The 26703-nt window shown below is 44.8% G+C and overlaps 1 protein-coding gene across 1 annotated transcript in view; it reads left to right on the top strand.

Moving 5' to 3' along the window:
* Window positions 1-26703, top strand: part of MAP4K1 (mitogen-activated protein kinase kinase kinase kinase 1) — an 869227-nt gene that overhangs the window by 418534 nt on the left and 423990 nt on the right. The window contains exon 10 of the mRNA XM_069644317.1: window positions 11162-11224. Within this exon, the coding sequence (XP_069500418.1) occupies window positions 11162-11224 (63 nt within the window). The remainder of the gene's footprint in view (window positions 1-11161; window positions 11225-26703) is intronic.

Raw genomic sequence — 26703 nt, forward strand, 5'->3', positions numbered from 1 at the left:
CTAATTATGTTGTTTTGTTACTTTACCGAACCTTCAATATGAATTAAAAACGCCCCAGAATCCCACTTTTAAGGCAGCATTCCTCATCTGTAAACTTTGCTGATTGCGAGAGGCTACTTTTTGGAGCTCTAAAATGTCCTCTTGAGTAGTTGTACGCGCTTTTTATGTTGTGCTGCATGTATGTATTTGTATTTGTATTTATTAACATTTTATATAGCGCTTTACGCCAAAGCGCTTTACAAAAGGACAATGAGACTAACAAAAATGTTATGTAACTCCGCTTGTATACACATTTGGAAATCCTGTGAATCACACTTTTAAGGTATAACTTTTCATTAGTATACTTCGCTCATAGTGAAAAGCTACATTTTGGATTACTCTGTCATTCTATAGAGTTGCTATTTATGTTCTGAGGTTACCTAGCATTCAATGCAAATTACTAACTTTTCTAAGGGGTCTGTCCACATCTATGTACTTCATTCTTAGTTGCCATCCTACAACAATCCACTCTTTGTGTTATGTTATACTTTAAGCTTTTATGAATTACACCACTAAGGTATAATTCCTCATCAGTTTACTTCTCTGATTGGCGATGACTTTTGGATCGCTCAAATATAATTGTATGCATTCTGTTCTATGTATGATATGATCGGTTATCTATGACACGCTTAATATCCAGAGGTTTCTAAGCACGGACCCTGGGGATCGAATCTGTGTTGCTCAGTGTCATCTTGCTTCCAAGGCGAGCACGTTGCCACTGAGCTATACTCCCTATGTCACTTTGTTATGTTCCAGCTTTCAGTGTGAATTACGGACTTTGCCAAATCACTCTTTTTAGGTGTCGTTGCTCATTGATGTCCTCCCTTTATAGTGCAGGGCTACTTTTTGGAGCTGTAAACTGTCTTCCAGAGGTTTATCCACTATATATGCCACGTTATGCTACTCAGCTTTTATGCAAATTTGAAATTCCATGAATCACACTTTTGATATGTCCTTCCTCATCGTCTCGGCATAGCTCAGCGGCAACGTGGTTGCCTTGGAAACAAGATGACACAGAGCAACACTGGTTCGATCCCCGGGTCCACACTTAGCACGTTATAAATAACCTATCATATCAGTAGACTTTGCTGAAAGCTGAAAACGAGGCACTACTTTTTGATCTGTCAGATTCTTATACAGTTCATACACTATTATGTCAATTTTTATGTTATGTTACCTTACTGAGCTTTGTAAAGTACTTCCTTTTTCCTGGTGATATTGGATAATTGTTTCCTCTTCCTCCCTTCCACTTTGTTTGACTGTATGGTGGCTGAATGGGGGTGCGTAGTGTAGGAGTGGATCACCTAAGGGGATGTGTTACTGTTCTGTGCGATGGGGAGGATTGTGTTATGATGTGCTATAGTTGCTATGTAAAGTATTATGGGGGGGAGAAGTGTTATGATTTGGAGCTTAGGGCTTACCTGGAATTTCCTTACCTCAGCATTCTACCTGTGCTGCAGTATCTCTCTGTTTACTTGTGTAGCGGGTTCCATGTTCCACATAATAGCAGTTGGTTGGTGATTGCTGGAGAGTCCTGCTGGGCTCAGGGTTCCTGCAATAAATGTCTTCTCCAACTATTCAGTGTCTTTGATTATCACAGGGCCCCTCGGCGGTTTGGCAATGTCTGCCATGAGGAAGCCAGAGGCTGAATTGCCAACGGGAATACATACAAATTTGAGCTGGATGCGCTGGAAAGAGTTGCTTGCTAAATTCAGATGAGCAGAGTACCCACTGGTACCCAGCACAAATTTGGGCGAGGTGCAGCCCACAGTCGCTGTCAATGAGGAGGATAAAGCGGCAACTAAGGGTGACATAAAGAGCATACACTATGAAATAAGAGTGATGAAAACAGAACTGACTTCCCTCCTTGGGGAATCTAAACAAAAACGTAACAGTGTGGAAGGTAAGGCTTTCAAGCCGGAATCCCTACAGACGCAAACAGAAATCAAAGACTGTGTTTGGAAACATGGATTTAAATAGGAAAGAAGCTGCTTTGACCAGTAAGTTGGAGGACATAGAAAACAGAGCGTGCAGATGTAACCTATGTTTTATGGGCCGTCCGGAAAAAGAGAGAGAGTCAGGCAAGGATGTGAAAGGCCTGGTCAAGGATGTGGTCAACCACATGTTTGCTACAGAAGGCGGACAGAGCACCCAGAGACATGAGGAACTGCACCCACACAAGGCCGGGGGTGGCCACATTCCACTACCACCAAGATCAAGAAGTGAGCCTCAAGAAGATCAGAGTCAAAGGGAACATTGCTTTTAGGGGGCGTTTGGTGTTTATCGATCAGGCCCTGATTATCTATCTCTGATGCCATGCAGTCGAACAATGAAGGACATTTGTTTATTAGGAAGATTATCTAGGGGAGAAGGTTACCCTTGCATGTAGCTAATGCCCCAATCAAGTCACAGCGTTTACTGGGGGAAATCATGGGGGAAATTGATCGATTTTGCCCAGGGAGAAATGTTGCTACGTGGAAACTTTCATATGGTCCTAGACCCAAGCAAGAATATATTGGAAGGGAAGAGTTGGGGGGAATCTCAGGAAAGGAACTCGCAATTGGGATGTATGGTGCGTCCTTGACAGATCATGATGTATCTTACATTTCATTAGAAGAATGGATGGCAAGCAAATCCCGAAGGAGATGGCAGTGTAATGATTACATGCTCACAGACAAAGTCAGGGTAAAGAAAATAGCAGAAGAGATTAAATATTATTTTGAAGAGAACATCAAAGGGGAAATTAAACCTGCTGCGGTATGGAAAATCTTCAAAGGCACGGTGGGGATGGGAAGGACAGGGCAGGGGTCACACTACAAGAAACTGAAGTTGGCCAAGGAAAAGGTTCTTCATGAGAGAATTGGGAAGCTAGAAGTGGGAGTAGGAGACAGATCTGGGGGTAGACACCTCGGGGACCCCATAAAAGTATTAAAGGAGGAGATTTAAGTTCTTTTAATGGGTGACATTGAAGCCAAATTAAGGTACTTAAGGTAACGGTGTTATTAAAAAAAGGGGGAAATGCTGACAAGCTATTGGCTAATATGCTGAGAGGACAGACGGACACGCAGGTCACAGGGACCCGAAGCGCAGATGGTACAATTAGGTACAAGAGCATAGAAATTGGGAATAGGTTCACAGAATTTTAAAAAGCGTTACATAGATGTTACAGTTTAGATAAGACAGTTTTGCCTAATCTCTCCTCAGTGGAAAGAGATTCACTAGAAGTACCAATAACCAAACCGAAATTAAAAGGGTTATCAAAAGTATCAGAAGTGGAAAATCCCCGGGGAGGATGGTTTTACGATTACATCATTTAAAGTCTTCTGAAGGACCTTTTTTAGTAAAACCGTTTAATGGTATCCTGTTGGGAAATAGTTTGCCTATTAGCATGTGGGGGACATTAATAACAGCTGTCACAAAAGAGGGGAAAGATGAGTTGGAGTGTTCCTCTTACAGCTACAATAACCTTTCTTAACATAGATATGAAAATCCTGGAAAAAGCGCTTGGAAAGAAACTAGAAAAATGTTTTCCCACAGTTAATACACGACGGCTAAGTGGCTTTTGTCATATGTGACAGAGCCAGTGGTGTGGCCCTGTCAAGGGGCTGGGGGAGGCAGCCCATCCCTACCCAACATGGGTGCCTGAATGCAGGCAGTCCCCCTCCCCGCCCCTCCTTACCTGCGGTGGTGGCGGCCTCTAGGGGCCTGATTCTCATGTAGGTGTTAAGTACCGAAAAGTATGTTAAAAGGCTTAATGACCTTTTCGGTACTTTAGACCTATTCTGAAGGTGGCGCCTTCTTCCGAAGTCGGAAGGAATGCGCCACTTTCGGAATACATGTGGCGGTTGCTAGGGTGGGTTGGAAACCAACCTAGCAACTGCCACATTCGTAAACTGGTTTTTTGGAAGCCTATTCTTGTGGCACTCCTCCAGTTTAATATGTGTGTTAAACTAGCGCACATTTACGGTACCCTTTTGGTGCCGTTAAACTGGGGGAGTGCCACAAGAAGCCTTGTTTGGTGTAAATGGAAGTGTCCATACACCCGTGTTGTATTTCGACACTTTCATGTACACCAAAGCAAGCAGCTTCAACGTTGCTGCAACATTGAAGCTGCTTGCTTTGGTGTACATGAAAGTGTTCATATACAACACACGAGTGTATATGAACGCTTTCATTTACACCAGAGCGAGCAGCTCAACGTTGCAGGATGCAGGATGCAACGTTGAAGCTGCTCGCTTTAAATGAAAGTTTTCATATACACCACACGGGTGTATATGAACACTTTCCTATACACCACAGTAAGCAGCTTCAACATCCTGCAATGTTGAAGCTGCTCACTTTGGTGTATAGGAACTGTGTTCTCGGCATTATTTTCGTTAAATAACGATTCCCTGGTTATTTAACGAAAATGCTGCCGAGATTCTGCAATCCGCCTGTTTCCATTAGAAACAGGCGGATTACAGTGAAAGCACTGTTGTGCTTTGCGAAGACGTCCCAGGCCCACATGAGAATAGCAGTGGTGCCTGGGCGTCAAGAAATGGCGCAGTGAGTCGTGCTATTTAGCACGCTCACTGCGCCAAGATGAGAATCGGGCCCTCGGTCGTAAAAGTAGCGCAGCAGCTGGGGAAGAAATGTACTAAGAAAACGCCGGAAATCGCAGAGGCATTCCTGAAAAGGGGTGCCCGAAAACGCCACAACACTGGCTGCAGGATGTAGCAAGGAGAGACGTAGCATCAAGGGGTGCCGTATCCATCACAACACTGTCAGGCTCCAGCAGTGGAGTCTGCAGACGCATGGATCCCGCTAGCCCACTAGGGAATATTTTAAATAATAAATAAAGGCCCCATGAAGGCCTTAAACCCACTATACCACCAGGGAATATTAATATGGTTAAAAGGCCCTGCAGGCTTTGGGCAACACAACGTCCCTGGACCGCAGCAGGGTCCATGTTGGAAAGGGTTGGGGCTTACCAGCCCTTTTAAGCCCTCCCCTGACCTTCCCCTGCAGCCAAGTAAACTATTTGTTAAGGTAAGTGGCCAGTCCTGGGAGGGGATGGGGTAATTAAGTAAGCATGTGTGAATGGTTTAGTGTAGGTTAGTCGGGTGAGGACAGGAGGCGGTGGAGGATGCCTGAGAGACCAGAGGAGGGGCAAGCGAAAGGAGTGGGGAGTATATTATTAGGAGGGGGTCTCTGAAGTGTTTGAGTGTGAAAATAAAGCATGTGAGTAGTAACGGTAGAGTAGGAGTAGGAGTAGTGGGGCAATATTTAGAGGTCAACTTTCGGCACATGCAAAGGCCCTTTCCTTCAGGATACTACTGCACAGGTGGCATTTGGCTAAAATGTATGGATCTACCAATAGCAACTGTCCATGAGGATGTGGCATAACTGCCCATTTTTTAGTTTGGGCTATTAGCTGGCACAGCCACCTATATGCCGTAAATATTGCATTAGAGTGCAGCTAGGGAGAAAGGGCATATGCCGAGGGACGCAAAGCATGAAGGTGTTTGGTTATTTTCCCACCTATTGCCTGCCCATGGCCATGGTAATCGCTATGGCCATTCCCACCCTTACGGCCCAAAATACCTCCTTATGGGAACTCTTTAATATTGCTTTAATCAAGTCTTACCATCCAACTTTACACTTGAAGTGCCTGCCAATGTTTTTTGAAAGCAGTATTCTGGGAGTTAATGACTTAATTGGAGCTGTAAACCAGCTACTAGTGTAATAACAATGTCATAACCATGTTTGCCTTCAGCCACTCAATTTGTAAGCACTATGCATGTCCTTCACCGAAGTCCAGTTCAAAACAAGCATTGGCAAAGCCAACAGTTTCGACTTGTGTATAAGTATTAGGCATTTGCCTGGCACTGCCATCAGATGCCTAGCTACTCACACTTTGCTGCACATGCTACCATCAATGGCCAGTTAATACCACTACGGCTGTGCCTGTCGCATGCCTATACAAAATCCCAAACTGTTGGCATTTCAAATGCTTTTTTAAACATGTGGTGGGGATGCCCAAAAGCACCCACGTAGTGGGGGGGAGCTCCTCAGTTGGATTATAGACGTGGGGGCAGAGATGCTGCCTGTGCATTGCTTGAGACTTCTCTTTCTTTGGGGTAGGGACTGAAGCGGGAGAAGGGGTTGCCAGGCTGATTAAGGCACCTCTGGGTGTGGGTAGAATAGCATTAGCACAGCGATGGAGGGAAGCAACGTGCCTCCTGGACGGGATGGAAGGGACACAAGGTGTGGGGTGCGCTGAGTTGGAGAAGATGACTTTTCTTATTAATGGTGAAGGAATTGCACTCTTTCAGGATTGGCGATTGTCCCTGTCCAGGTTTTCTTCAGATCAGACCTTGATGTGTGAACCTAGCTGTAAACTGAAAATACTGACGTACATGAAGGCTAGGGCATGGTGTGCGGGGGTTGAGGGCCCCGTTGAGGCAATGACACGGTTTGTGCTGCTGTGCTATTGTTTTCAAAGGTAATGGCCCAAAATGTCACCCTCACAATTGCGACAGCCGAAATGCCTGACTTTTACTTTTTTTAACACCACATATATATATGTGGGGGTTATGGGATAATATAATAATATTGGTCTGTTTGGGGGGGTCTCCCCCGCATATCTATGTGGTGTAAAGGGGGTTTGCAGTGATCACATAGATCCTTTTCAAACACAAATGATAGAGTTTCATGTTTTCTTTGATATTTTATGGGGGCGCAATGGAAAGGGCTGCATGTTGGGCGGGTGACTATCCACTGATGCTGAACCGTATAGGGCTGTTCTTTCAGTGTGTAGCAATAGTGTTCCTGTTCTGTATTTTACCTTAGGATTTGTTTTTGGCAAGTAGAAGGGTATTTGCTGGATATCTTTCATCCTCGCTGAAGGTGATGATTTTTGAGCTGAATGGATGAGGTCGCTGGTAGAGTCAACTCCAAGGTGAGTGAAATAGTGAAAACAGTTAGGTGTGGTGCTGCGCTAAGACATAAGACAATACAATATTCCTAGCGCAGCACCACACCTAACTGTTTTCACTATGTTCCTACTTTTTGACTATAAGTGAATATCAGTCCCAGTTAGGCTACTGCAGCAAGGATACAGCTATATTTCATATAAACAACTAATTGATAGAGGGTGGCGCACAGGCGCTATATTCACTTAACCCTCTGAATATCCAACATGAGTGAGTTAACTCTTCCAAGGCCAAGTGCAGATGCTCCTTCAGGGCTATATTTATTTTTTGCATTTATATAGCGCTCTAAACCCGGGGGGGCCTCAAGGCGCTGGTTACAGGATTAGGTGGACAAGTTACCGTTTTTTCTGCGACGGGAAACATATAATGTTGCGCCTTTGTGAAAAGGGGGGATGAGTTGATTTGGTCAACCTTTTATTTTTTCTTCTTCACTAGGCATGTTTACTTCAATTTGATTTGCATGGCTCTGTATGTCATGTTATGTTGCTTGGCATTTATATAGCACCTTATATATCAATGGTATGACCTCAAAGCGCTGGTAGGTTGAACGCCACATGGGAATGTGTAAGTTGAATAAAGAGCATTTGAAAAATAAATGCTCTCCGACCAAAGAGCAAGTGGTAGCGACAAATTGTTTTCAAAGTAAAGTTTGCCGTAGCTTGCTACAGGGCCTCATTACGACCCAGGCGGTATGGGGTTTACGGCAGCGTAAACAGCGCCGACCCTTACCGCCTGATTCCGAGGTCCCTTAGCGCCATGGAGGATTTAACACCTGCTTTTAGCAGGTGTTAAAATCCATGGCGCTAAGGAACCTTGTTGTTAATTACGCCACCGTAATTTACGGTGGCGTAATTAACGCCTTCCCCACTCCCATTATGCCCTATGGGGCAAAAATGGGAATGGGGAAGGGTAAATGGGGATTGGGGACTTACCGCCCCGCCAACCTCGGAATGGGGCGGTAAGTCCGCCAACCACCATGGCGTAAACATAGTTTACGCCATGGCGGTAAAGGTACGACCCAGGCGGTAACTTACCGCCTGGGTCGTAATGAGGCCCACAGTCTCGGCAAATGAGCTTTCGATCCACAAAGGGACCTCTAGCAGTGAAAGAAAGCAATGGCAAGTTTGATACCAGAGTGACATCTAGTGGATAGTGTGGATATCTGCAGACCTGGCCATCTATCTTGATCAGAAGGGCAACAATCAGTCAAACAGGCGCTCAGATTTACACACAGTAAAACCCAAATAAAGAGTTTATGTTTATGAGCCCATAGGCCAACACAATCCAGGCACTCAATATGGAGAAGCAAGAGTGAGGCAAAGCACACATTGCTCTGGTCACATAGCACATAAAAACAGGATACTTCCGGTCCACACGCATCAACACAACAAGAAAACGACCTTGAATGTTTCCTCTCTCCCAGTGGTCTGAGTGTAGGAAAAGAAGTAGTGGAACTATGTGCCCTGCTCGCCTGCTCCCCACCCACAAACCCCATCACCACGCCCACTCCCATGCACAATCCAAACCCCCAAACAAAAACACGCCTGGTGTTAAAGGGAATGTTCAGTGCACTGCACTGAAGTACAAGTTTCAACTTCTTCCTACACTTCCGGAATGGTTTCTTTTTAAAATGAAAGTATTGGAACAGTAAAACATAAAAAAATAAAAAGTAGAGGAGCACCGCCCCCAACCGCTCCCGCCCACTTCGACCCCATGCTGTCTTCCCACTGCCCATACTGGCCCCCCTGCTCATTCAGATCCCCCGAGGGCCGTAGAAATCCGAATACCACAAGATCCACAAAATAGCTTTCACTTAGCCCTGGGAAAGAGCTCGAGTCGGCCGTAAACCCGTTGTATGTATCGTCACGTGCAATAACACTAAACCTGGTGTTTCTCTGATGTTTACCGATCATACTATCAATCAGGGATCTAGGAGTCCTGTATTTATAAAGTCAATGCTGAGAAGGGCCTTATCACACCCCAAATATAAAGGGAATGGCGTCAAAGGAATAGAGATAACCCATAAATTGACCCTCACAACCAAATTATCCCTCAAACGGAGGGCATCCTGCATGTTCATAACTAGTTGTGGCATCGAGTCAATACGCAATTTCCAAAGCCAGTAAGAAGTTGAAGGCGAGAGGCCAGATTTTGGGCGCCGAAGTGCAGCTGGGGAGAGCCAGAGAAAGAATGGGCGAGGAAGTGGAGAAAAGCAAGGGGGTGAAGAGGCATGTCAATGAAAACGGATATGTCCCTGTGTCCAGAGCAAAAGGATTAGCTGAAAGGACAAAAGTGTTAGAAGGGGGGTCCCAACTGGTATACAGCAGAGGGGGAGGAGGGGAAGGAAGTAGTAAGGGGAGTTGGAGGGGCAGAGTGTATATTAGGAAGGGGGTGCGAAGTATGGGGTCAAGCAAGGTGGTGGATGGTGGGTGCATAGATGGAGGGTGGGTGGTAAGAATTGGGTTAGGAGTATGAAGAGTGCGGGTTATGAATTTAGTAGAGCCCCACCCACACAATATATTTCCTGAGCAAAGAACCAATGAACGTTCCAGGGGTGAAGAAGAGAGTGATCAACTTGATCTGCGACATAGCCAGGGTGGATCCCGGTGACCGCAGAGGACGACTGATTCCTTTATACTGGAGTCTGAGATGCGAGGTGGGAGGTCGTTGCCACAGAGATGTCCTTCCGGGTCCCTTCTGCTCCAATGAGGGAATGTCTGGCAGGTCCATTAGCATCACACTTAGAACTGCCCCATTGCATGTGCGAGTCAACAGCTTTATCACATGAAGATCCTTTGAATGCTAAAGGGAGCTTCTAATCTTCCAAAGGCACCGGTGTTGCTCCGATTCCTAGTGCAGTGCAGAGACAGACCCTGGTGCTGCTGTGATTCCTGGTGCAGTGCAGAGACAGACCCTGGTGCTGCAGTGATTCCTGGTGCAGTGCAGAGACAGACCCTGGTGCTGCTGTGATTCCTGGTGCAGGCCAGAGGGAGAGTGGTGCTTCTGTATATCCAGGTGCAGTGCAGTGATGGACAGCTGTGCTGCTCTGATTCCTGGTGCAGTGCAGAGACAGACCCTGGTGCTGCTGTGATTCCTGGTGCAGGCCAGAGGAACAGTGGTGCTTCTGTGAATCCTGGTGCAGTGCAGACACTGACAGTGGTGCTGCTGTGATTCCTGGTGCAGGCCAGAGGGAGAGTTGTGCTTCTGTGAATCCTGGTGCAGTACAGACACAGACAGTGGTGTTGCTCTGATTCCTGGTGCAGGCCAGAGGGAGAGTGGTGCTTCTGTGTATCCTGGTGCAGGCCAGAGGGAGAGTGGTGCTTCTGTGTATCCAGGTGCAGGCCAGAGGGAGAGTGGTGCTTCTGTGAATCCTGGTGCAGTGCAGACACAGACAGTGGTGCTGCTCCGATTCCTGGTGCAGGCCAGAGGGTGAGTGGTGCTTCTGTGATTCCTGGTGCAGGCCACAGGGTGAGTGGTGCTTCTGTAATTCCTGGTGAAGGCCAGAGGGAGAGTGGTGCTTCTGTGTATACAGGTGCAGCGCAGTGACGGACAGCGGTGTTTCTCTGATTCCTAGTGCAGTGCAGAGACAGACCCTGGCGCTGCTGTGATTCCTGGTGCAGGCCAGAGGGAGAGTGGTGCTTCTGTGTATCCAGGTGCAGCGCAGTGACGGACAGCGGTGTTGCTCTGATTCCTAGTGCAGGGCAGAGAAAGAGAAGTGTTATTCTGATTTATAATTGCAGGGCAGGTAGACAGAACCGCTGTACTGATTCCCAATACAGGGCAGAGAGACAGTGGTATTGCTCTGATTCCTAGTACAGGGCAGAGATGCAGAGAGTGGCGATGCTTTGATCCTAGCGTCAAGTCAGAGGATGGACTGGCTGATCTCTCTCTCTCTCTCTCTCTCTCTCTCTCTATCTCTCTCTCTGTCTCTCTCTCTCTCCCCCTCTCTCTCTCTTTCTCTCTCACCCCCCCTCTCTCTCGGGAGAGGCAACGTACACATACGGAACTGTTCCCACTGTGGGAACTGTATCAGAGCAGGGCATGTTCGGTGACGGGGCGCTTACATAAAGGACAGCGAGTTATGTGTAGACAAGTAAACCTACATGTGCTGTCGTCACCAACTTCTCTTGTTTCTTTCGTCCCTCCAGGGTCCTGTTCCTGATGTCCAAGAGTGGCTACCAGCCTCCCAAGCTGAAGGATAAAGCAAAGTGGTGAGTGGACCATTGAGGGGAGGTAGGAGCGTCCATGCTCTCCTAGGGCACTCGGCCGATGGAGAGGCGGGGAATACAGAAATGCGGGCTCTGGGGTTTCTCAAACACATAGAAAGAAACCTTCAAACCAAGCCAGTGTCCATTCACTCGCATACCCTTTCATAGGCATCCCATCTACATTTGGACTGTCTTTAAAAAGTAGCTCAGGCAGCTGGCTACAAATATACTCAGGAGTGCGCGGGGAGGGAGGGGTGGCGAGGGCGCCAAAGCGGGCCCTGACTGCACTAATCAATTACCCACGGTGGTAACATTACAGCCTTAAGTGAAAGGAGTACCACCAGCCATCCCCATCCAGGCAAGAATGATGTATACAAATGATGGCATTGCCACTGAAAATAGAATCAACGTTGAGCTGCTCTTACAACTGTCTCACAAGTTAGCAGCTTCTGCAGGGCAAACTGTGTGGCATGTGTTGTCACATTACACACACTAATGGGTACATTGATTTTTGCTACAGTCCCACAGTTTACTTTTACAGAGCTCTCCACTTTCATGTGGACATGCGTGAGAAGGCCATCCAGTCCTGTTTTGGCTTGGAATTGTGGAACAAGTAGTTTTCCTAACGTTCAAATAGGAAATAAAAGAAACTACAAGTCCCAGAATACAAAGGGATAAAAGAGGACTTGATGGCCTTCTCCCGCACGGCCACGGGAAACTTGAGAGCTTTGATTGTATTTTTTGCTGATGTTACTCTGGTGGTTCAACATGTACTGCTGGCAGAATTCATGGCACCGCACATCATTCTGAAATGTATGTGTTCCACTGGGGGTATTTTTACCCCAATATTATATGCTAGCAGTGGTAATCAGGTGGTATTTCTAACCATTATCAGTGTACAGGATCCCCAATTATAGCACTTATTTTTTTGTGGTTAAAGGTTAATGGGCAGCAAAAGGAAGAAGGGAGGGACTTCTGAGTTTGGAGGCATCAGTTACTATCAGTCTGGAAGTTGGCTAGGGGATCAGAGAGAAGTGACTGTGCCCCTAGAGATAAGCTGGCCTCTATGGTCACATTCCTGTGGTTTCATCTCCCTGAATGTTCAGGGAGTCCGGGCCTTCCCCATCCATTCTCCCATGTCTTTTAGTTGGGAGCCTTTGTAATGAAGTGTGTGGTCTTGAGATATTCTAGCACACATTTGAGCCCATATATCCATGCCCAATGTCTTGCAAAGTCATTACAGTGTTAGACATTTCTAAAGTTGGTGCAATGTATGTCTTGTTAATTGATGGTCATTTGGTGTTTCTCAAAGAAATAATACTTATTTGCAGCTGAGAGGAGATTTTGATTTTCATGTGAGCCAGTCCCTTTGCCACAGTTTCCTTTCCTAATAGTGCATTTCCTGCTGGGGCATCTGGGAATGGGCAGCTGCTCAGCGCCATGTGCAATATCCTGTAGGCAGGATTAAACCATTTAGAGGGACGGGCCAACTCGGTATAACTGGTGGGTCAACTGGAAAAGTAGTCTGCAATAAGATACCTCAGTTTGGATCGTTCCTTGAAACAGGGTTAAATGCCATTTTTAAACTCATGATTTCCAGTCTGGGTGCAGACCGGGGCCGTAGCACAGAAAGTGCACTACCTTATGCTAAGGATCGCCTTCAGCATATTATGGACCAGGCTTCATCTGCATTATTGATTTTGCTTGACCTGTCGGCTGCTTTTGATATCGTGGACCGCACTATTCTATTATCTCGGTTAAAAGGTGTGACAAATATATCTGAAGTGCCTTCCCAATGGTATTCATCATTTTTACCAGAGCACACATCTTGTATCAGCATTAATCAATCTAAATCCAAAACATACCAACTTGATTGTGGAGTCCCACCAGGAGCATGCTTGTCCCCTCTTCTTTTATAAGATATATCTTAAACCATTTCATGATTAGCACCAAGATAATGAAATCACGTTTCATAATTATGCAGATGACACTCAATTAATCTTCGGCATATCGCCTTGCAGTGTGGACCGAGTGTATGCGAAAACCAATTACACCATGAACCATATCGAACAATGGATGGACCAGAACTGGCTCGGTCTGAACACAGGCGAAACTGAATGTCTCAGTACCTATGCGTCATTAAGGCCTAAACTGCCCAATGGGCAACTGTCCCTAGACAAGGAAAATGTTCCCCACTGGTGAGAAATCTAGGGGTGCATCTAGATCAACATCTTTCCATGATCAATCACGCAAATAAACGAATCAGTGTGACAAGTTTTTACGTCATGATCTTAACGCAGATTAGGCAATATATATCGGAGGAGCACACAGCCAGTATGGCCCGGCAGTCATAAGTTCACGTTTGGACTATAGCAATTCTCTATTGCTCGGTGCACCTAAATAAGTTGTAAATTAATTACAAATGGTTGAAAATACAGCAGCAGGTGTTGTCGTTGGATTGACTTCTAGCTCGCACATTTCCTCCATCCTGAGAAAACGTCATTGGTTCCCTGTGGCAAAGAGAATTCGGTTCAAAGCACTTACATTAGTCTTCAAAGCCCTGCAAAATACTGGCCCCAGTTACCTCACTACAATATTGCAGCAGTATTCTCCTTCACAAAATCTACGTTCATTACCCGCTTCACCTTCTGCTGGAGCATCACTTTGAGTGTTCCAGGGCTCCGGGCAGATCTTTCCTAGTTCTTGCAGCTGAGCTTTGGAACCCTTTACCACTGGAATGACTGGGCAGTCGCAGCATCATAATGTTCAGGAAGGAATTGAAAACCTTCTTATTTCCATAACGTCCGTCCTGTCGCGCTGTATATTCCGCCCCAGTCTTACAGCAGCGCTTTCATGCATCGGCTGTTAGCGCTCCATAAGAGGCTTTAGACCATGGATCATAGACCATCTTTTGCATCACTCCATTATTTCCCCGTACATAGAGGGAAGGCACAGACCACAATACACTTAGACAATAGCTTTCTTGCTAAAGTCTGCAAAGCAGCCACTTGGGAAAAGTGTGACACTTTTTTAGTAGGCACTGATATTTCTCTCTCATTTCCCTCCCAACTCAAGGTTCGATGCGCCAGTTTGTAAAAATTGTTTTAAAAGTGGGATCAAGCGAGGTACTTAACAGTTGTTACAAAATAGCCCCCGCAATTTCCTCTTACAGCTGTCATTTCACTGATACCTCTTGGTGCACATTGATGCATTCCTCTACTCTGTTTTACTTTTAAACATTAGAATTAGAACTGGTTGGTAGCCACGCATCCCCATCATGTCCCCCCTACAAAAGCGTTATGCTGGTTTCTATCTTGTTTCCCCTCCCCAAGCTTTACGCTGGTTTCTATCTTGTTTCCCCTCCCCAAGCTCTATGCTGTTTTCTATCTTGTCTCCTCTTCCCAAGCTTTACGCTGGTGTCTATCTTGTTTCCCCACCCCAAGCTTTACACTGATTTCTATCTGGTCCCCTCTTCCCAAGCTTTACGCTGGTTTCTATCTTGTTTCCCCGCCTCAAGATTTACACTGATTTCTATCTTGTTTCCCCACCCCAAGCTTTACACTGATTTCTATCTTATTTCCCCTCCACAAGCTTTATGTTGATTTCTATCTTGTCTGCCCTGCCCAAGCTTTATGTAGTTGTTCTATTTTGTCTCCTCTTCCCAAGTTTTACGCTGGTTTCTATCTTGTTTCCCCTCCCCAAGCTTTACACTGATTTCTATCTTGTCCCCTCTTCCCAAGCTTTACGCTGGTTTCTATCTTGTTTCCCCGCCTCAAGATTTACACTGATTTCTATCTTGTTTCCCCACCCCAAGCTTTACACTGATTTCTATCTTATTTCCCCTCCACAAGCTTTATGTTGATTTCTATCTTGTCTGCCCTGCCCAAGCTTTATGTAGTTGTTCTATTTTGTCTCCTCTTCCCAAGCTTTACGCTGGTTTCTATCTTGTTTCCCCTCCCCAAGCTTTACAGTGATTTCTATCTTGTCCCCTCTTCCCAAGCTTTACGCTGGTTTCTATCTTGTTTCCCCGCCTCAAGATTTACACTGATTTCTATCTTGCCTCCCCTTCCCAAGCTTTATGCTGTTTTCTATTTTGTCTCCTCTTCTCAAGCTTTATGCTGATTTCTATCTTGTCTCCCCTTCCCAAGCTTTATGCTGGTTTTTATTTTGTCTCCCCTTTCCAAGCTTTACGCTGGTTTCTGTCGTGTCTCTTCTCGCCAAGCTTTATGCTGGTTTTTATTTTGTCTCCCCTTTCCAAGATTTACACTGATTTCTGTCTTGCCTCCCCTTCCCAAGCTTTATGCTGTTTTCTATTTTGTCTCCTCTTCTCAAGCTTTATGCTGATTTCTATCTTGTCTCCCCTTCCCAAGCTTCATGCAGTGTTTCTATTTTGTCTCCCCTTCCCAAGCTTTACGCTGGTTTCTATCTTGTTTCCCCGCCTCAAGATTTACACTGATTTCTGTCTTGCCTCCCCTTCCCAAGCTTTATGCTGTTTTCTATTTTGTCTCCTCTTCTCAAGCTTTATGCTGATTTCTATCTTGTCTCCCCTTCCCAAGCTTCATGCAGTGTTTCTATTTTGTCTCCCCTTCCCAAGCTTTATGCTGGTTTTTATTTTGTCTCCCCTTTCCAAGATTTACGATGGTTTCTATCTTGTCTCCCCCCCCATGCTTTTTCTATCTCACATGGACGCTTTTGAAAGTGTAGTTTACACTCGAGGAAGCTGCTTCTATGAGAGGTGCAACACCCAATGACACTTTGACACATGACCCCCGCAAATAATGTATATAGATTTATCATAGCAAACTTGCAAAAACAGGCATTAGGCTACATAACACATTTTTTTCACTTTCTTCTGGCAACACACTGGTGTTCACGTTTTTGGCTTGTAACCTGAAATACCCCTCCTGCCCCAACTTCTCCTCAGTCTTGTGAGGTGGCGTTACTCTGGCATAAAGTTCTGTGCCAGCAGCAAAGTGTGTTCTCGGCCTTATGGTAACATTCAGAGCATAATAACATAGCATAACAGAAGGGTGCCAGTCTGTTACTGGATATAGAAGGTCATACAGTGGGCTCTCCCCCCTAACCATCCTGTTTGTCACACATCTGCCTTTCACCCAGTCTAATGACCACAGCCTGCACTGAAAGCTCAGCGTGTATTTTCTCACTATACATGGCTATATATTACTATACTTTGATAGCCTATTTCCAAGTACGGCACCACCGTGGACCAAAATAAAGTATGGCATCAAAATCTTTGATATCCTGTGTTAGGCTTTTTCAATTTTACTGTGCCAGTCTGACCACTCCATGCCCTTACCGTCTGTTACCAGCAACATTCACCTATGTACATAGTCTATACTTGACTGAGCGACTCTTGGCTCAGGCTTGGCAGCCACAGAATGTACATCCTGTAGTTTGACCTGGGGTGCAACGTATAAAGATGGTGGGGTACATAAGCCATGAAACCTCCAGGATTGCCCCAGCACACTCTTGGGCCCCTCAGGCATCCAACATTACATTGTGTACTAGCTTATAGTTTCCCAAATCTGCCTCGGAATCACTACCTAATTATCAGAGAGCATTAGGACATACCATGCGCCTCCCTTTTGCAGAACCATGGTCCGCCTAACAGGACTGAGATGCACCCATGCCACCACAAGACATTATTCCCCCTAGTGCAGCCATCCCTCTGGCTGTTGGTAGCATTGACTTTCCACTTTCCCATCCTCTTACCTTCTCCTCGCTCATTTCCTTTCCTCCAGCAGACTAAAGTCTGGATGCCCCTGGCAGTGGCACAGCCCCATTCCACAGACACGCCAAAGCACTCTGATGCTACTACAGTAATTGTAATTGTTTATTGATTTATAGTGCGCAACGGGCCCGTGGGCATCTGGGCGCAGGTCAGGTTACAATGTTACATATAACAGTACAGCAAAGGACAAAGAGCGCAGATAGTCAGGTTACAGTGATGCATATGAAAGCTAAGCAAAGTACAGAAAGATATGAAAGACGGAAATATACATATAATACAAAACATAGAAGATGTATCAGCAATGGGCATGTATGCAGTGGGGTAGAGACCTAGGTAGCTATTTCCAGTGATTAGCAGGATTACAGTGAGCAGTAATAGGAAACAGGCCAGGGTCAATGGTCTCAGGATTGTAGCCATTTCTTGGCATTAGATTTGAAGCAGTGGAAGGGAGATATGGCTCTTAATGAGTCAGGGATAGAGTTCCACAGTTGCGCCGCCAGGACAACTTGGAACAAACTCCCACAGACATACCACAAATGGTAAGCTCCCATCTTGGGTTTACCATCCAATGACTAGATATCTTGCTTAAACATTCCTTGCCTTGAAAGAACATACAACTAATCCGCTTTCCCCCTTTTGGCTTTCCTCCCTCTACCCCTTCTTTCCTCTTCTGTTAATTGCATTCATGGAATTTGCAACTTACTCTCATACCATGCTGTTGATCTTATACTACTGTCATTATGTCACAAACACAACCTGAATCTCATATCATAATGGAAACTGTGTTCTGAAATCACTCTCACATTGTCACCTTTCTCACCACATGTCACGTTGGCCACGGTCATCACCACACGTTATCCTGTGACAACACAACTGTGACCTCTGTGACCAATGTTCTATAAATATCAGCCTTGATGAAACCACGTGTGAAGACACAGCAACCTGCGTGAGATCCTTTTATTTACAAGGGTCGAATATATCTTAAGTTACTGCAACGTAACCAGGACCTTTTTGTACGAAATTTCAACAAGGGGCATTAGGTTTGCCCTTTACTCCCTGACAGAGACAGAACTATGACTACACAGAGCTCAGCACAGGAGCGTTCAGGTTCTAGAACCCAATCCCTCCTACGCATTACAAATATGAACATAAATACTTGTTCTGCTTGACAATAAAAAACATGCCTTTTCAATGCTGCAGGTCACTCCCTTCGTTGCCACTGTGCAGAGCCCAGAACGGGTGCCTTATATGGGGTACAATACCATGAGCGAGTGGAACGAGTGGGCTGCAATCAGCAATGGGAAATGTGGGCATTACTTTAAAGTATTGTCATTTTAGGTAAGCCCTGTATTAAGAGCGTTCACATTCTACATCAATGCACCACTTATCATAGGAAATGCATCATTATTTAATATTGGCCAATATGCTAACAACGCTATCTAAAACAATTTAGTTAGGTTATTAAAATTGGCCATTTGTGATCAGAGTAACCTTGATGTTGTTATGCTTTCCTGCAAAGCAATCCAGCTTTATACATTTGACTCCCTTTAATGTCTTCTAATCATAAATGCCACCCGCCAAACCAATGCCGTTGCTTGTGCCTTTGTATGTCACCCCCTCAAGAAATGTCACACTTCCTCCAACGAACATACTATACCTTGACAAACTCACCCTAGGGACATCTAAACAGGCATTCATCTGAGGCTACCTGAAAATGTGGGCTGATGGCATTGCCATCTCTTACAGTCAAGGAATACTTGACAACATGACATCTTGGGCTTCACACAACTTGTCGGCAAACCATTTCATAGAGGTGTGCATTTCCTGAGCCTGTGATTCCTAGCTGCCAATGCCTCTCCTGGCCAGATCATACCCGTGTAAATTTCACCATCGACAACAAGCTATGCATTAAATCCAAAACCACCTTCCCAACAAGGGCACAATCCTTCCTTCGAAAACTGGAGCATAATCTACAAAGAGGTTGTTACAAAAGCACTGGTTGCAAGCCTTGCACAGCTCAAAAGGAAAGTCAAAAGCTCCCTTAATAGCATGGCTCCCCCAAGACCTTCAAACCCAACCACAACCATAAGAGAGAAGAGCCAGTACAAAGAAGACCTTCGACATCTGAAAGGTAAGGACAGGCCACTTGAAACATGTTGCTTCAAAACACTACATACCACTGTGAATGACATGTTCACTATTAAGGCAGACTGGTTCCCGCAAAACGCACACATCCAGATCAGCAACTTGGAAGCAAAGCACTCCCCTAAATAACTACTCTGAATTAATAAATAACTGGTGCGCTTATTTCAGCATGCCAGCTCAACCTGCAATCATTTCACTTCCAGTCTAATGTCTAGAAACACCTATAAAGCTCTTTGGGCAACAATGCAAGCTGGTGATGTGACTTAGTGGCACAGTGCCCAATACTCTTTCTTCAGTTTACTGCTGGCCAATAAAACCATCTCCTACTTAACAAAGTCATCTTCATCAACATATCTATATCGTGTAAAGGCCATCAACCTGGGCCCTTATGTGCTTGGCCCATCATCAAAAACCTTAATAACTCACTTACCTCAGTAATGTTCCGAAGGCTTTGATGCAGGCCATCATCATAGCCCCTTTACAGTAGCCATCAGATGGATAAGTGTCTACTACCCAGTCTTTGCCTACCATGCCAGGCAAAGGTATTAGAAATAGCAGCAGCATCCCTACTCCCATCCCATCTGGAGGTCATTAACCTGCTAAGTTATTTCCTGTCAGGCTTCAGACCAAGACGGGGAACCAAAGCATCACTTCTGAACATTAGAGGAGAGCTCCTTACAGCGGCGGATCAAATCACGACACGTCCATTGATCCTACTTGATCTCTCACTGGTGTTCAGTGCACCCGTAAATACAGCAATGCTCTGTTTTCATGAACTGTATGTACACACGAGAGGCACTTTGCACACTTCGATCCATTCCATGCCCTATGACCGTTTGCATCAAGTCAAGCTGGGATTCTCTTTCCCAAGACCAGACATCACCATCTGTGGAGAACTCCTTGATTCGCCCGTCTAATTGGGGGTCTTCAATACTTACACACCCCTCCCACAGCTACAATTATCAAAAAAACCCTGTCTGGCATGTTGCCCCTGCCAAATGGAACATTGGATGCAGACAAACTGGAGCAAACAGAGATAAAACAGGAACTGACTACCCTTCTTATGGAAGATATACTATTATAAACTACAACTTCTCATTTTATAAACTGTACAGTGAAAAATAGGGAGAGCTGCAGCAGATATATTATTATCATGAATAAGCATTTTACATTTCTTAAACATTTTATGAAGTGCATAATGCCCTGTGTTAACCTGCATGTCAGCCGTACTGTTACACTTCACTTTCATTCTCTGGGAGTGGAATTTATATTTTCTCCTTTTCTAACATGTATTCAATATCACACAACATTTTATTGAAGTGTGACTTCATATTCCATAAAGTGCATGTTGTAATAAAGTGAAATGCAATAGATATGTTTTACTAAACTGCATTTCCCCTTAAAGTGTTAACTCCTTAAAGGGTTAACAATTCCTTAATTACCCATTGGAGTGACCCATTCTTTTCTTATAGATATTATCAAGTGATTTCTCGGTATTGAGATAACAAGAACAATTATTCCTGCTTCAGAATATCATTTTTGAATGATCAATGTATATTTCAGCATATATTTCACAAACATAGTGTATGCTGTGACTACTTCCCCAAAGCAAACTGATTCCGAATAACGTAGAACTGTGCAACTTCTTTTAAGTGTGATTCAGAGGTATCAGTGTAGGGAGAATCAAAGACCAATGGAGACTGTTTCATGTTGAAATGAGAGAGGCACAATAAAAAGGCATCACCTTAGTTATGATTTCCACCTCTTACTCGCTACCATGACAAGAGTGCACCTGCAGGATGGAGGTAGTCACCTGCGCTCAAGAAAGATAATACTCAACACATTGGGCTTTTGCATACATTTCACCCGAAAACTTGGTTTTTACTAATCTTAGAGAAAACAGGAGAAGCAGAATGCACCACTTTAAAATGGAACTTAATTTCTAAAAGTGCAAAGAGGCCCAAATGTGTCAGAAACTTAATTCAGCTAACAGGAGAACAGGACAATACAGTATGCATTACAAGAAGTACACTTTAAAGTGAGAAAGTCAAATAAATCATCCTTTCCTTTGATAGGATATTACCATGTTTTTCAAAGAAGCCCCTATTTACTGTCCATGGAGGAAATTACCTAAATGCAGATTCTATACTTTACACCAGAGAAAATCCATTTAAAAGATGTTTTATTTAAATTGGAAATTGTGGATGTATTTAGAATTACAAATATCTTGTTATGTGCATGACAAAATAAGGTATTTTGTATGTTTCTACATATTGTCATTACAAATAGAGTGAAAATTGTGAAGGCATCATGAAGCAAGACACAGACACCGGATACAAAGTTCAAAGTAAATAACTTTATTAAAATCAAATGTTAGGATGGTAGAAGGTCTAACTTGCCCTATGCTAAGGTGGGAATTCACTACCTAGATGAAACTAAGAAAAGTCTGAGTCAAAGAGTTCAACTTAAAAGTCTGTCTGTGTCCAAAACCTATACTTGCCCTCACAACTAGAACTAGTGTGGGAATGTCAATAATAAAAGAAATAGTGTTCAACTCAAAGATTTTCCTGCTCGCAGTTCTCTTTCAGCTACCCTTCCCCAAGTGTAAGAAAGTTCCACAAAAAAAGTCTCAAGATTGCCTTTCTCCTGTTCAAGGTGATACAGTTCAAAACAATCCTCGGGGTTCTCTTCCCCAAGTTCCAAGCAACACAGTTCAAAGAGAACAAAAGGTATTGATGCTCCTTTTCAAGATCACAAGTGTAGTTTCTCAAGTCTCAGGTTTCTCTTCCCCAAGACTTTAACGTCACCACCAAAATGTCCTTGGTTTTCAGCATTCAAGTCTCACTGGTCTAGGCGCAGTTGTCAGACTGAACGGTCCACCCATCACAGGTTGCGCAACTAGGATCCCTGGGCTCTCCAGCCCATAGAGATTCTTCAGTATTTATCCCTGCGTACCAAATCACCTTCACTCAATTCCTCTTTATTGGCCTCTTGGCTTTTATGTGCAAATGTACACTCCTTTGGCTTTTCTTTGTCAGCCTCTTTGCTCTGCCATCATGTGTCACACACCTCTTGCCAGTCTTTGCCCTTGCCAAACTGCATTCACTCATAAAAGTTCACTTTGAGGGTGGTTTGTTCATACCCCACCTTCTTTGACTCTCTGTCACACTTGCACCTTTTTTAGTAATTCGTTTTCACATGAGCATCTTGGCTGTTCTCTTTATTTGCTTGGCCCATAAAGTTTTATTCCATTAAACATTTAATATACTTATCTTCCAGGTTTCATTCAATCCGGTGTTCAGTAAGCATTCATGCCGCTTCATTTTAAGTTTCCATTCAGTTGGGTATTCAATATGCATTTGTTTCACTTAATGTTTTTTTTTTAACTTTATTCTTGGAATTTTGCATACCTTTGGTGTACATTTGCACCAACTGGGTGCACATTCAGAACAATAAGAAAATAAAAAAAGGAAAAAGCAATACCCAACTTCGAACTCTCTTGCAAAGCCGCCCCCCCTCCCAAGTCCACCAAAATGAATTCCAATACATTCTTCCATCCTTGTCAACTAGTTTGAGTTCAGAGTTATATTACGGATCTTAGTCACAGAACCCTATTTCAAGTTCCAGAGGTCTTGTTAAGATTCCATTCAGTCCAGTATTTAATGTGCATATGCTTTGCTTAATTTTACAGACCAATCTTTATTTGCGTTCCTCTAGGAGTGCCCCAGTGTTCGAGCATCCTCCCCGAAACTCACAGGCTCTTTGCGTCTCCTTCTGGCGGTTCCCGCTGCTTCTTCTCTGTTGCTGAAGCTGGAAAGTCCTCCTTTATGAGCTCTGCTCGTCTGCTGCATGTTTCTCTCTGCACGCCGGCACCTGGAATACTTCTTTCCTGACACGGACGGCTTATTCTTTTCTTTGTGCTCTCTCGCAGCTCCTGCTGCAGGTTCTTTTTCACCGAGACTTCCAGACCTGCGAAAAGTACACAGACCACTGGCATTGGACTCTGCAAGTCCTCTGGGGTATTTTCCAGCATCCAGGCTCCTTCTCTGGTCCTCTCAAGTAAGGCCCCCTGCTGGTCTCTCCCACACAAGCCTCCCTGTTGCTCTCCTCTCTGCTCTACTGGTCTCCTTTTATACACCAGTAGCCCCTTGACAGGCTGCAGGTGTGGATGCCTAATTCGACTTGCATGACCATAATTAAAGGGGCATGCCTGACCCTCATAGCTCTTTGTAGGCATCTTCCTCATCCCAGTACTAAAGTGAAGAAATGGTGTTGTGTTCATTACTCTTAGTTGCCTCTTCCTCGTCCCAGTACTCAAGTGGTGAAATGGTGTAGTGTTCATTACTCTTAGTCGCCTCTTCTGCATCTCAGTACTGTCAAATGTTATATGTGGGGAAATGAGGGGAACAGCTTTACAGTAACCCATAAATGTCAGGGGAGGAGGTTTAGGTTAATAGGAAAAGGGGATACCATGTCACCATGTCTCTCCTGATGGCACCCCACTCCCAATCCCCAAGGACCCTCCACCCAGTGATCCTCCCTCGCTTCTGCAGCCCCAGGTTCGGGATTCAAGCACAATGGCCTTTCCCTGGCCACCTGAGAAGAGGATCCAGGGAATTTAGGAGTGCAAATACCCTCAGGTTTCTCACAAAATGCTTTTCAGGTATACTGAAACATAAGATGCTAATTGTTGGCTTGGAGCAATGCTGGGTATTGTTCCAGTGAGTTCACTGATTAGCTCATTCCACTTAAGCCTTTTATGCAGGTTCCCATGTGTGGGAGGTTGAGACTACCATGGGACAAGCCTGAGCATTGCAGGGGGAAAGAGGTGTATTCAATGATTTGATCATGAAGACCAATTGAATTCCCAGGACAAAAAGCCTTGTACACAAATCTTCTGGGTAATGAGCACACAATTTTCTTATAAATACACAATAAAGTACCAACAGAAATTTAATTCATGGTGATTCATATAGATTAGGATCTGAAGTGACCAGAGAGTCAATGCTCTGGTCAGTCTTTAAGGAATACATTATTATTCTTAGAGCGTTCACCTTTCGGCCCAGCCCTCCATTCGATAGACCACATGGTTGATAATGGAATCAGAACAAAGGGACCTGTCACCACACCTGAATTAATCACTGGCTGAGACGTCTTCTAGCATCACGTACCAGTTAAAATTGAAATGACATTTACAAACGCATTTTGACACCAAATTTGCATTGTGTACACATTTGAAAAATGATTCAAATGAGAATAATTAATACATCTAGGAAGCAATATGCCAAATTGTAGTGCTGCATATCTAAGTCTGTGTCTGAAAACATAGATTCCAATATTCTTGATTTCATTGAGCTTGCATGTTGCTACCCTGGAAACATTATCTAGCATATAGATTGCTTAAGAGTAGTTTTGGCCCCCACCATTTCTTTTAATCACAAGTATAGAACTTGTAATTATGCAATAAGCATTGTGGGCGGTGGGTTCAAGAGCAGTGTCTAACAATGGGGTAAGCAAATGGAAGAACTTAGCCAACCACATAATGCAACATAGTTATGGCATACGGTGGGAATTGTTGACACTTTAAATTTTCATGATCACCAAGGGTTCCCTAATGACCAGGGGTTCCCCATCTCGTCCACATGCTCACATTATATCTGGGGCCAGGAAGCAAGGAAAAAGGAAGGCTGGATCTCATCATGGCGCACCTGTTGCTCTGGCCTTTAGCATTGTGTGGCATGCCCCCCAAGATGGCCACTCAAAAATCCATCCGGATTACCACCAAAATGGCCAACAGCTGGGCCATTATGCCTCTTATAGCTTGGTGGCCTAGGGCACATGGGTGGGTGTCTATTTAAACCACACCCATGCTTGCATCCTCGCTTCGCGTTACCCTGCCTGCAGCAGCTTGATGCTTAATGCAGGCTCTCCTGCTCCAGCAACTCGATCCTTGAATAAAAAGGACACAGATCAGAGACGGGTACATCGGAACGGATAACAGCATTTTAGGAACAATTATCGAGTTGGTTGCTTCTTCATGCAGCTCCCAAGATCTCCACCTGGATTGGTCCTCCAGTGCCATGGGCTCCATCCTCCTCCTGCCCTCAGTGGCTCCCGGCTCGTTAGGCTCTGGCACGGCACCTGAAAGATAATAAAGGGAAAGTTATTAAGAACACGTACAGCAGCATTGAGCAGCAGAGAAGGAAAGAGAACACATAGTAGCAGTGAGCATCAGAGAAGAAAAGAAAATGCACAGTGACATTAATAAGCTGCACACACGCTCTGCGCACAAGGCAGCAACATTGTACTGAATCCCCCATAACGCGCACCAGGGAAGCAGTGAAAAATCTTTGGGAACAATGAATCCCCCATAGCGCGCAACAGGGAAGTAGCGCGAAGACTTTGGGAACAGGGCAGAAACGCGTTAACGGAGGCAAGCAAGAGTGAAGGGAAGGACAGTCACTCTTCACCTAAGTCACAGCCGATCTGGGTTTACCCAGTGAAGTAACTGAAGCAAGAATGAAGCGTAAATAAAGAGCAAGAACCAAGCGACCCTGCAACAGTCAGCAGGAAGGAGTGTGCCATAGTGCAAGTCCAGCCTTCCATGTGGGGGGGGGTCAAGGGGCTGCATTACACTGGCCTGACACACGCATGACACACGTGTTCTTTCTTAGGCAGGAAGTCCAAAAAGCCCACGTCCTGCAGCTGCACTCAACAACCCAGCCCTACCGTAAACACTTGGAAGGTGTGTCCATTTACAGCGCCACACGGTGCGAAACAGCAGAAGGTGTCAGAGGGTCCAGGTGCTCCGGCAGAGTTCAAGGTAAGCATTACATAAATATAGTGGGAGTACAGAGAAGAGCAATCTGACCCTGTGAAGAGCTGCGGGAAACAACACCACCTGTTCCTATCGGATGGATTAATGAGAGAGCACAACTTAAGGGCTACAGAAGGCAAGGTTCCTGTTCTCCTGTTCAGGGGGATTTTTCCCATCCACAAGGGAACTTCATGATGACTGAGGCTCCCCAGGGAACACATTAGTGTTTCTCCTGCCTTGATGCCTTTAAAGACTAATCAAAAGTGAGTATGAGATGTCTCCTACAAGAAATAATATATGCTCTCTATAACAATTTTCCTACTATGTCCCAGAAAGGAGGTGGGCTGAGAAGATGTTCTCAAAATACATTGATTTGAATGGAAAATACACAGTGCAATTTCACTGCATTTAACATTAAGTGAGAAGTCAATTCAATCGAACTTAAAATACCCTTCTGAGGTATGTGCACAATTATATTGATAGCACTTCTGTGCATTTGATGCACTACGCTGTAAAAGGTTCCTTAAAAAGTGCTGTGATGAATCCTTGGATGTTGTCAATACTCCCCGAGGGGGAGCTTTTTCCCATGAGGCCAAGGAGGTGAGGCCGCTACCCGATAGTCCCCCTGGTGTACTCAGTGGGTGGATCACATGAGGAGGGATCCCCCATGGACTAAGGCCCACTATCCAGGGAGAATGCGGTATGTCCACACTACACCACAACCTCCATCATCCTCCTACCCTATGCAGGACCCATTAGTTCCACACA

Source organism: Ambystoma mexicanum, chromosome 2p (assembly GCF_040938575.1).
Source record: "Ambystoma mexicanum isolate Mex_15411 chromosome 2p, UKY_AmexF1_1, whole genome shotgun sequence".
In the NCBI taxonomy this organism is placed as follows: Eukaryota; Metazoa; Chordata; class Amphibia; order Caudata; family Ambystomatidae; genus Ambystoma; species Ambystoma mexicanum.